This window comes from Myxine glutinosa, chromosome 7 (genome assembly GCF_964187855.1).
Source record: "Myxine glutinosa chromosome 7, kmMyxGlut1.1, whole genome shotgun sequence".
Taxonomy (NCBI): Eukaryota; Metazoa; Chordata; class Myxini; order Myxiniformes; family Myxinidae; genus Myxine; species Myxine glutinosa.
In genome coordinates, this window is record NC_136267.1 from 186,641,377 (window position 1) to 186,653,869 (window position 12,493).

General features: G+C 47.7%; 1 protein-coding gene across 1 annotated transcript in view; it reads right to left on the minus strand.

Annotated features, from left to right (window-relative positions):
* The window catches only part of LOC137431901 (uncharacterized), a 351,683-nt gene that overhangs the window by 294,452 nt on the left and 44,738 nt on the right, over positions 1-12,493 (minus strand). The window contains exons 5-6 of the mRNA XM_068123735.2: positions 12,077-12,130; positions 11,791-11,835 (exon numbers count right to left, since the gene is read on the minus strand). Coding sequence (XP_067979836.2) covers positions 11,791-11,835; positions 12,077-12,130 — 99 coding nt within the window. The remainder of the gene's footprint in view (positions 1-11,790; positions 11,836-12,076; positions 12,131-12,493) is intronic.

A 12,493-nucleotide genomic window follows, 5' to 3' on the forward strand; every position in this document is an offset into this window, starting at 1 on the left:
TGGTGGAGCCAACACGGAGCTTGGTGGAGGGGAACGCTCGGTGGAGCCAACACGGAGCTTGGTGGAGCCAACACGGAGCTTGGTGGAGGGGAACGCTCGGTGGAGCCAACACGGAGCTTGGTGGAGCCTTGGTGTGACGGGTTCTCTCTTCTCTGTAAAAGCTCAACCGTCTTGTCTCTGGTAAAAGCTCAACTCTTCCAGTCTCTTGCAAAAGCGAATCTCTCTGACTCCTCTCCACGGCTTGGGCTCCCTTGTGTCTGCCGGTAAAAACTCATCTCCTTTTGGCCACACCCCTGCCTTGGGTTATATAGGCCCCCGCCCCTCAACCTTTGCGAACCTCCCCGACCGCTCTTCCTCCGCCCTCTGTAGCCAAACCCCTGGCTCATGGTTGGTCGAGCGGGGCTGGTTCACTCCTCCCCCTCTATGACGAGGTGGAGACACGCCTTTCTTCCCTGACTCGAGCCTCGTGGTCAATGGCGGTTATTGGAGGGGAGGTGATTGGGAATCGAGGCTCAGCAATGACGAGAGGGGATGTAATATGGCAATCGAGGGTCGGCAATCACGAAAGGGGGGATGTGAAGGAAATGGGGATTTCTGGGGATGGGAATGGAAGGGGATCTATTCTCTTTCACTGGTGCAATGGAGTATTTCAATTAATGGAAGACACAGCCTTACGCTAATACACATAATAAGGATATAACTGTCAAAAGAAAGGATATATCGTGTCCTGCATGTATGTTTTATGGACTAACTACGGAAACGCCCTTTGACCTTTATACAACCACAAACGGAGGGAGGAGGGGTGATATTTTACAACAACCTTTTACAACAACATTTTACCACAACAACAAAATAAAAAAACATTCTCATATCCACAACAATATATATATATATATATATATATATATATATATATATATATATATATATATATACATTATATATACAGTATATATACATCACACATACATACATATAAATTAATAAATATAATTATATATATATTGTTACGGACCGCGGATTAGATGTTATTTTGACCGAGCGGTGGTGTAACCGCGGCCGAACAGTTATTCCCCGACTAAAACCCGATTCAACCCAAACGTTGGCCGTATCGCGCCACCGCTATTCAATCGGGAAAAGACTAAGACGACAAATGCAAAGAGGAAAAGGAATTAAGACGAGAAAAGGGTTGAAAATACTACTAAATTTATTTACTATTTACAGGCTCAAAATAACCAAGGAGAAGGAAAGATAATAAAATAATATACAGAAGCTTTTAGAGACACAGGGAAAATACTAGCTTATCTAACAGGCTTACTTACTACCCAGGACAGAACAAACAAAGACACTGACTCACGCGGGGAATTGCAGAGTGGATTGCTGGAAGGAGGTGTGTGGCTGGAGGAGGGAGGACGGCACGGAGCTGGCTGGAGCTTGATCCCGCACGGGACGTCGGGCTGGACCTCGATGGCCGCTGATGCCACCGAGCCTGTCGTGGGCGCGGAGTCACGGGTCGGAGCTGCTTGTCTCAGTAAAAGCGCATCTGCTCTGGCGACCCAGCTCTTTCTTTGGACTCAGTAAAAGCGCAACTCTCTGACGACCCAGCTCTTTCTTTGGACTCAGTAAAAGCGCAACTCTCTGACGACCCAGCTCTCGTCTCCTCCTTCCTTGTCTTAACTGCCTGGGGAACGCCCCGCCGGCGGGTTATATAGGCCCCGCCCCTCAACCTTTGCGAACCTCCCCCAAACGCTCTTCCTCCGCCCTCTCAAACCAAACCCCTCGTGCTTAGTTGGTTGTTCGGGGCTGGCTCACTCCTCCCCTCGATGACGAGGTGGAGACACGCCTTTCTTCCCCAACCCTGCCTCGTGGCCAATGGTGGTTGAAGAAAACCGCCCAAAATGCAGTTGGCCATTGAAATGAAATGAAAGGGGATCTACTCTTATTTCACTTGGTACAATGGAGTATTTAAGTTAATGGGAGACACAGCCTTACCCTAAGACACATAATAAGATATAAGCTATCGAACAGGGGTATTCTATGATTGGCTGACGTGGATGCTTTATGGACTAATTACCGAGACGCCCTTTTTACCTTTATACAACTCTGGAGGCAAGAGGGGCCATATCCAACCAATGGTACACAGCAGTTTACCACAATCCAATACACACAATCAAAAAAATGCCATCCTCATATCCGCAACACTGCACCCTCCTCCTCTTAGGCACGTCCCGGGCCTATAACTTTAATTTAGTGTGACACGTAGCTGTAGTTCCCTCTACTTTTAACCTGACCCTGAGTGCGACAGTTTTAAAACATAAATAAATGTGTCCCGCTGCTCCATTGCACCCTGCCTAACAGACTTACGCCCACAGTTAACCGAATTGCGGAATGGTCTTCAAACTATACATTGACGGTGGGGAGCATTATTTACAATTGACGCTACTTTTATTTACAAAACTAACCCAGGACCTGTAATTGTTCTTTCTGGGGGGGGGGGGGGGGGAGACAGTCTGCTCTGCATCGACGCACCATGAAAGCACCCAAAACGCACCAATACACCCCCAAGCACCAATTGGTGCAGTCACCATTGTTCAATGAATAAAAATAAACCAACAACCCCTAACCCTGCAGGTGGTCTCTTGCTCTTCGGCTCCCTCTGCTGGCTATTATTATTTTCTTCCAGTTGTTGTCATTTTCTTTGCTTTTCTTACTGGCGGCCTAATTTGAACTGAAAAATGCACCCAATGTGTCCTTTTTATTTATTTATGGCCCACCAGGCCGACTACGTGTGGTTCACCTGTGGGGCATCGGTGCCCTGTGGCCAAGGTCCGCCAGCAAGATTTTGGGCCCTCATGGCCGGTTCCAGCAGAGGGGCCATGCCCCAACCCATGGGGTCCATAAGTGGTGCTCGGCCACAGACATGTGGTCCATCATGTGGTGCATCGATGCAGACAGCTGGTTCTGGGAGTTCCGGGCGCACAATGGCCGACTCACGCACGCTCCCCTCGGCGCCCAATGGCGCACAGGTCATGCGGGAGACAAAAGGGGGACAAGACAAATGAGCGAGGGGTAAGGTCACAAGGGTACACATCAATAAGGCAATGCAAGGCGAAATGCGTATGGAGAGCGAAGTGAGAAAGCTCGTCCCTACCGTACGTCACCCCCCCCCCCCCCCCCTGTCACCTACACTACCCTTGCCCTTACCCCATATGTACAAAATCTACACATTACAAATTCGTCGCTACCATCACGTCTTCCCATATTTCCCTTATACCAAATTCGTCTTCACAATCCCACTATCCAAAATTTGCCATCACCAATTCATCATCAATCCTCATAAGGAGGAAGAGATGGAACACAAAGCACAATGTCACACCCACGTCATGATGCGTCTTACAATCCAAAACATTTGCATAAAAAATAATTAAACATGGCATGGTGTGGAGTACCTGTCACCCCAGGTGAGTGGATGTAGATGGTGCGAGGAGACTCCAATCCTAACTATCCTCTAAATGACATTAACACACTTTACACTACCCGGGGTCTCTCCCTGCCAATCCATTGGCCAACTTACACTATGGGTTCTAAAAACCAATTCCCATTGCCCAAACTGTGGTGCTTCTCAATTTTGGGTCTCACTCCCCCGATTCATATCCCAGTGCCCTTGCACAATTTCTGGGCTGCGACGTGTAGCTCTCCCAGCAGGTCTACCCACCTGCACACCTCCACCACTGCAGTTGCCACCCGAGCTTACCTAGCTCCTCACCCTAACCTATCTAATTGGGGAAGGCCCCTCCTGGCTCTGTCACCCCTTTGTGCCCTCTGGCACTGGGCTACCCGGGTCCGTCCTCCGGATCCTCGGGCCCCATCCACAACAACTCTACCGGCTCCCAGAGCCCACCTGCGGCCTCACCTGGCCAACATCCTCACAGTGGTGGAGTGCCCAAACCAACTACACACACTAACAGGCTACACGCCCAGCCATTTCCACAACACTAATGCACCCATCCAATCACCATTCTTCCACCCGCACCACAGATGCCAATATCCAACCACAATTTACCTATACCCTCTACCTAACACTTACACTACCCTCCCCGGGTATTCGTGATGGGGGTCCACTCTTCCCCCATTCACACCTTCGCACCATCCACTCCACTCCATATTTTCCACCATACTCACTCCACGACCATCCATTCCAAGACTCCATATATTCCACACTCCATGTCTTCCACACAACCATTTATTCCATACACCTGTTGGTGCACACCTGTGCACTCACACCTGGTGCCACCTGCACCCTCCTTCTCCCTGGACAATTTGGTCAACACAATACACAATCACCTTCACTCACTCATACACTGCTCCACACACCTGTCCAGTTGCACACCTGTGCAATCACACCTGTTCCTCACACACTTTTCACAATACACTTCTATACACCTCCAACACTCACACGGCATCATCTCATCTAACTACTCCCCTCTGAAACTTGCGCTTCCCAGTCGTCCCTTTAAACTATTGCGCTCCCTCGTCATTATCATCCACTCTAAACTACCTGCGTCCCCACTACAGGTGTCATTGTCACTACCTAATCTTAACGTTACCTAATGTCAATCTCTAGGGCCCTACACATTATCCAAACCCTCCCTCGGCGAGCTTACACTGCCATAAGCCCCATAAAACTAGTGCTCCTTTGCCCCCCGCTGTGAGGGATGACAGAGTTGCCATCCCACCACATCGGGGACGTTCCACTACCAATTTTGCTCACCAAATTTCAGCCAATCAAAAATTTTCCAATTACTGCCAATTCTATTCACTTTTCTAAATTTCGTATCAAATCACTATCACTATCACTATCACCATCATCACAGTCCGCTATATCCTAGCCTCGGTGCGTCATGACATCATTAAACTCGGCTTCGCAAAGCCGATCAATGAATTCGGGTGGTTTGGTCGCCTGCAGGTTGAATCCGTCCGGCTTTCGGTTCAAGGGAGGTGGTTTGGTCGGGCCGAGATTCCACGCACCATCTCGGCGCGGCACCTTGCGGTCCCGGGCCCGATGGCTCAATCTCCCCCGGTCGGAACCCCGTCCCCACGAGGGGGCACCGTTCCGCTTCCTCCCACTCGCCCTTGAACCGTACCGGTCGCCTCGCCCGCCAAGGCCCGGACTCGACCGTGCGGGGCGGGGCCAAGCCCGAATCGGCAACGACGCTTCGAAGAGAAACGACGCAGCTTCGATCCGCGCCGGCCCTCGCATCCAACAAAGCACACCGCGCCCCGAGTGCTCGCATCGGCTATCCGTCGCTCTAACCGCTAACCCGGTTACCGTCGATGCTTCACCTGCATGCTCACACGCATACGCTACCCCTTTCACCCTCACCAAACCCGGCGTTCCAACGCCGTCCGTACATTCCACCAACGTACTCCCTGTTACACACCACACCTCTTGCGCACACTCGCCGTTCGCACACTCCCTTAACACACCTCGCGCACCGTCTTGCACACTCTCCCTCGGTACATACTCCGTACCACTCACCATGGGCGTGCACTCTTGCATCCACCCACTAACGCGCTCAGATGGGCTCTCCCACACTCGCGCTACCACCAACTCAGGTGTGCTTCCTCACACACGTTCCACCACCACCTTACTCTCCGTGTCACACTCCGTACACCCCGACGTGCATTCTCGCTCGCACTCGGTTTCACACTCGCGCTCCGATGTGCCCTCTCGCACCTGCGCCATCACCAACTCACTATTCGTGTCACACTCCGTACACCCCGACGTGCATTCTCGCTCGCACTCGGTTTCACACTCGCGCTTCGTAACACGCTCACCCTTTGACGCACACTTTTTCCTCACACGCGTGCCATTTTTACTCACACGGGACCCTTCACCAACACCCGGATGCTTCCTCGATCCCAAGCGCGCGAAAATTCTTTTGTCGCCAAACATCCTCTTACAAAATCTCCCCGCACAATATACAGCACGACTCACCTGGGGGATCCTTTTCTCCACGCGCACCTGCAAACTTCCATTCGGGTTAAGCACAGCATCGTGATGTGAGCAGGGACTTTGCACATTTTCCATTTCTCCCTGCAATTCCCTGGCTACCTCCGTCATCTCTTCAATTTTAATTCCCAGCACTGCTTTGTCTTTGTTCCCCTCGACGACCGCTGGCTTTAATAAAACACCCTCTACCTCATCGGTCGCCGGCTTTTCCAAACCCCGTGTCGCGATTTCTACCCCCGTCATTGTACCCGCGCTTTCCTCCGCTTCGCTCAACCAGCACTTCTCGACCCGCGTTACCTCCTTGTGCACCCTTGGGACCCTCTCGCCCAACCTGCGGTCTCTGTCTTCCTGTATTCTTTTTACCGTGGCGTTCATTTGCTCCCGAAATCCAACCGGGTTGTACCTTGCTTCGTGCCTCGCTTTTTTCGCGTCAAGCCCCCGGGTAGCCATCATTGCATCATATTCCTTACTGTCACCTCTCAGAGCGGCACTGAAATGCATCATCAAAACGCCCCAGTCCATTGGCACTGCGGGTCCGGCTATCGCCGTCACGTACGGGAGGCCGCCATTTTGTGTGCCTGTAACCCCCACGACCGCACCTTCTTTACTTTCCTCCACCATTTTCCCCACTTCTTCCCTGGGGTCCTGGGTCGATTCTACCCCGTTTATCTCTCCCACCGACATCCCGTCGCCTTGACCAGCCATGGCGCGATTTCAAAATTCGGGTTTTGCTTTAAAACAACACAAATTTCCAGCAGCTCCAAATTTTGACCAAATTCTTTCCTAGATGTTTTTAAAAATTTGGTTCGGGCCTCGAATCTCACTCCCAGACACCAATTTGTTACGGTAATAACACAATTGGTGTCCAAAATTTGGGCTAAATAAATTTAGTCCCAGGTTCGAATCCCAACTCCTGACTACCAATTTGTTACGGACCGCGGATTAGATGTTATTTTGACCGAGCGGTGGTGTAACCGCGGCCGAACAGTTATTCCCCGACTAAAACCCGATTCAACCCAAACGTTGGCCGTATCGCGCCACCGCTATTCAATCGGGAAAAGACTAAGACGACAAATGCAAAGAGGAAAAGGAATAAGACGAGAAAAGGGTTGAAAATACTACTAAATTTATTTACTATTTACAGGCTCAAAATAACCAAGGAGAAGGAAAGATAATAAAATAATACACAGAAGCTTTTAGAGACACAGGGAAAATACTAGCTTATCTAACAGGCTTACTTACTACCCAGGACAGAACAAACAAAGACACTGACTCACGCGGGGAATTGCAGAGTGGATTGCTGGAAGGAGGTGTGTAGCTGGAGGAGGGAGGACGGCACAGAGCTGGCTGGAGCTTGATCCCGCACGGGACGTCGGGCTGGACCTCGACGGCCGCTGATGCCACCGAGCCTGTCGTGTGCGCGGAGTCACGGGTCGGAGCTGCTTGTCTCAGTAAAAGCGCATCTGCTCTGGCGACCCAGCTCTTTCTTTGGACTCAGTAAAAGCGCAACTCTCTGACGACCCAGCTCTTTCTTTGGACTCAGTAAAAGCGCAACTCTCTGACGACCCAGCTCTTGTCTCCTCCCTCCTTGTCTCAACTGCCTGGGGAACGCCCCACCGGCGGGTTATATAGGCCCCGCCCCTCAACCTTTGCGAACCTCCCCCAAACGCTCTTCCTCCGCCCTCTCAAACCAAACCCCTCGTGCTTAGTTGGTTGTTCGGGGCTGGCTCACTCCTCCCCTCGATGACGAGGTGGAGACACGCCTTTCTTCCCCAACCCTGCCTCGTGGCCAATGGTGGTTGAAGAAAACCGCCCAAAATGCAGTTGGCCATTGAAATGAAATGAAAGGGGATCTACTCTTATTTCACTTGGTACAATGGAGTATTTAAGTTAATGGGAGACACAGCCTTACCCTAAGACACATAATAAGATATAAGCTATCGAACAGGGGTATTCTATGATTGGCTGACGTGGATGCTTTATGGACTAATTACCGAGACGCCCTTTTTACCTTTATACAACTCTGGAGGCAAGAGGGGCCATATCCAACCAATGGTACACAGCAGTTTACCACAATCCAATACACACAATCAAAAAAATGCCATCCTCATATCATATATATATATATATATATATATATATATATATATATATATATATATATATATATATATATATATATATATATATATATATACATATATACATGTATATATATATATATATATATATATATTTATAAATATATATATATTATATATATTATATATATACAGACTTGGCATTTAATATGGATTTTTTTTTCTTTCTTGACTTGGGTTTACTTTCTTAACTCAGTATATCAATCTGGTGAGTTTCTTTTACACTTTGGTGATTTATTTGTTAAAAGAACCATGTCACTGATTGTCTGTCGCAGCAAGAAGTCAACAACAGGATTATATCACAGGTGGCGTGGCAAAATGTACGGACAGGTGCATTTGATGATTGGCTTCACAGTCGGGTATACAAGGGTTGTTGCGTTCTGTATTAGTGGAAAACAACTGCTGCACGTCTCCAAAAGTTATTGCTGCTTCCTCTGGAGATGGTCCGTCAACTCGACAATGCTGTTTGTCATGGAGTGGTGGCTTTACGAAATTAAGGCATGAAACAGCGTGCTCTTGCTCGACCGTATGGCATCACTCAAGGTCAGGTGTCAAAGATCCTGAAACGAAATGCTCAGAAGGGTGTCCCTACTCCAATATCGAGGCCAGGACGTCCCCGCAGAACCACAAGAAGAGATGATCGCCAGCTGCACCGGTTAGTCCGCAATGGCCGTAACAAGTCAGCTAATCGGCTTAGGGCTGAGTGGCAGCAACTGACAAATGTGCCTGTATCCAGAAGGCTAGTCAACCAACGACTGGTTCAAGCAGGCTATCGTGCCAGGCGTCCCCCGAGAAAGCCATGCCTGACCAGACAACACTGCCAGTGCCGATTGCAGTGGGCTAGAGAGCACCGTCAATGGCAGCCAGGACACTGGAATCACGTGATCTTCAGTGACGAGTCTAGATTTCTGGTCTATCGTCAAGATGGCCGCGTCCGAGTGCACAGACAAGTGCATGAAGCCTACAACAAAGATTGTATCGTGCCAAGAGTCCAAGCTGGAGGTGGTGGGGTGACCGTTTGGGCTGCTTTTCATGCAGGGGGAAAAACTGACCTGGCTGTTCTGAAGGGAAACCTAAACCAGTTCAAGTACAGGGCCATTCTGGAAGAAACATTGCTTCCATTTGCTCGTGCAGCCTTTTGAGGAAACTTTGACTTCCAAGATGACAATGCACAGCCTCATCGTGCTCGCATGATCCAACACTTTCTTGCTGACCGTGGTGTGGAGCATATGGAGTGGCCTGCCATGTCCCCGGATATGAATCCGATAGAGAACTTGTGGGCAGAATTAACGCATCAAATCGACCACTTGGACCAGCAGCCGACCTCTGTGCGTGAATTGCAGCAGGCTATTGTCACTGCATGGCAAGCGATTCCTGTCCAAACCTTGGCAAATCTCGTGAACAGCATGCCTCAACGTGTACGTGCTCTCCTGAATGCTTGTGGGGGTTACACGAAGTACTGAACTGTAATTTTACTGTCCGTAATCCCAGTCGTAATTTAACTTTTGTTAAATTTTCGTAAAAAAAAATTTTGGCTAATGTGCAAAATAAAGAGATACTTCTGGAAAACGTACAGAAGTTTAACACAGTACTGTCCATGAATTGAGTTCGATATCAGTTTACATCACTTTCAAGGATCAATTTATTTGTTTCGAAATGTCAAATGTGATTTTTGTTTCTTTTAAAGGTCACATTAACATAATCTAGAATAATTTCAACATAATTCCAATGAAATTTTGGTTCTAAGACATCTTGAAAAGTAAGTTCACCCCCACAAAAAAAATATAATCCATATTAAATGCCAAGTCTGTATATATATATATATATATATATATATATATATATATATATATATATATATATATACACACACACACACACTACAGTACCAAAAGTATGTGGACACCCGAACATCGAACATCTCAATTCCAAAATCATGGGCATTAATATGGAGTTGATCCCCCCCCCCCCCCTTTCTGCTATAGCAGCCTCCACTCTTCTGGGAAGGCTTTCCACTAGATGTTGGAACATTGCTGCGGGAATTTGCTTCCATTCAGCCACAAGGGCATTGGTGAGATCGAGCACTGATGTTGGGTGATTAGGCCTGGCTCGCAGTCGGCGTTCCAATTCATCCCAAAGGTGTTCGATGGAGTTGAGGTCAGGGCTCTGTGCAGGCCAGTCAAGTTCTTTCACACCGATCGAGACAAACCATTTCTGTATGGACATCGCTTTGTGCACGGGGGCATTGTCATGCTGAAACAGGAAAGGGCCTTCCCCAAACGGTTGCCACAAAGTTTGAAGCACACAATCGTCTAGAATGTCATTGTATGCTGTCGTGTTAAGATTTCCCTTCACTGGAACAAAGGGGCCTAGCCCGAACCATGAAAAACAGCCCCAGACCATTATTCCTCCTCCACCAAACTTTACAGTTGGCACTATGCATTCAGGAAAGTAGCGTTCTCCTGGCATCTGCCAAACCCAGATTCGTCCGTCGGACTGCCAGATGGTGAAGCGTGATTAATCATTCCAGAGAAAGCGCTTCCACTGCTCCAGAGTCCAATGGTGGCGAGCTTTACACCACTCCAGCCGACGCTTGGCATTGTGCATGGTGATCTTAGGCTTGTGTGTGGCTGCTCGGCCATGGAAACCCATTTCATGAAGCTCCTGATGAACACTTGTTGTGCTGACGTTGCTTCCAGAGGAAGTTTGGAACTCAGTAGTGAGTGTTGCAACCGAGAACAGACAATTTTCATGCACTACGTGCTTCAGCACTCGGCGGTCCCATTCTGTGAGTTATGTGAGCCACGGTACCACAACGCGGCTGAGCTGTTGTTACTCCTCGATGTTTCCACTTCACAATAACAGCGCTTACAGTTGACCGGGGCAGCTCTAGCAGGGCAGAAATTTGATGGACTGACTTGTTGGAAAGGTGGAATCCTCTTATGGTGCCACGTTGAAAGTCACTGAGCTGTTCAGTACGGCTCATTCTACTGCCAATGTTTGTCTATGGAGATTGCATGGCTGTGTTGCTCGATTATATATACCTGTCAACAATAGGTGTGGCTGAACCAGCCGAATCCACTAATTAGAAGAGGTATCCGCATACTTTTGGTCATGTAGTGTATATATATATATATATATATTCTGTATTGATCGATTATATAGATCATCCTTTAATTTTGCAACACCTAGTTGTTGGTTTGTGTCATTACTAAGTGTCATTGTACTGCTTTTGCTGGGGCCCCTGTTGCTTAGAGCAGGAATTTGGCTAGTGTGTTGGTAATAACTCGCCTACTTTTCGCAAATGATACCGTGGGATCCTTAATGTCCACTAACTAATGCTGGCAGACAGGATGCCCAGTTTAACGTCCATCCGAGGGTCGCCACACTTTGATAAATCACACCGCCTGCGAAACACCGGGTGGAAGCAAATGCTAAGTGCCAATATATTTTGGTGTGTTCGTTTTAAACATTCATGTTCTACACATGAAGAAAACTTAACAATTTGCTTTACATCAGGAGGGCACAAAACTCTTTGGTTCTATCTACAATAGGCCGCGCGTATTTAAAAAGATGTATAAAATTAATAAATCCACAATAATCACAAATTATCATCACTGAATTAGGAATCAATACCTCCAAGCCATTTGCTCCTGGACTCCCACCTCGTCCTTGATCACCCTGTAAGTAACAAATTCTAATTGAAAAAAGTCCCAAAACACACACATGGCATCAAATTCATGAGCCATCAATAGTCATGGAGGAACAAGAGCAGGAATGAAACAAAATCCAGTTAAACTACAATGGGTTAAAAATCAATTACGACATCTATGTTTTACCTGCAGCAGATGACACCTGTCAATGTGACATCTCACCTTCTAAGATTCTCGGTTTAATAGTAATAAAAACAATGTCGTGTTACCTTCTTTCCTTTAACACCAGGAACTCCATCTTCACCCAGAGAACCAGGTTTACCCTAGGTGAGAAGAGATAGGGAAGTGTACCTCATCATGACAAACGAAATACTTTGTGGTAAACATAATATTTGGACATAATGGATCACAAGATTGTTGTTGTGGGTTCTAAGTAACTAAATCACATGTTGTTGTGTGTTCTAAGTCACTAAATCACATGTTGTTGTGGGTTCTAAGTAACTAAATCACATGTTGTTGTGGGTTCTAAGTAACTAAATCACATGTTGTTGTGTGTTCTAAGTCACTAAATCACATGTTGTTGTGGGTTCTAAGTAACTAAATCATATGTTGTTGTGGGTTCTAAGTAACTAAATCACATGTTGTTGTGTGTTCTAAGTAACTAAATCACATGTTGTTGTGGGTTC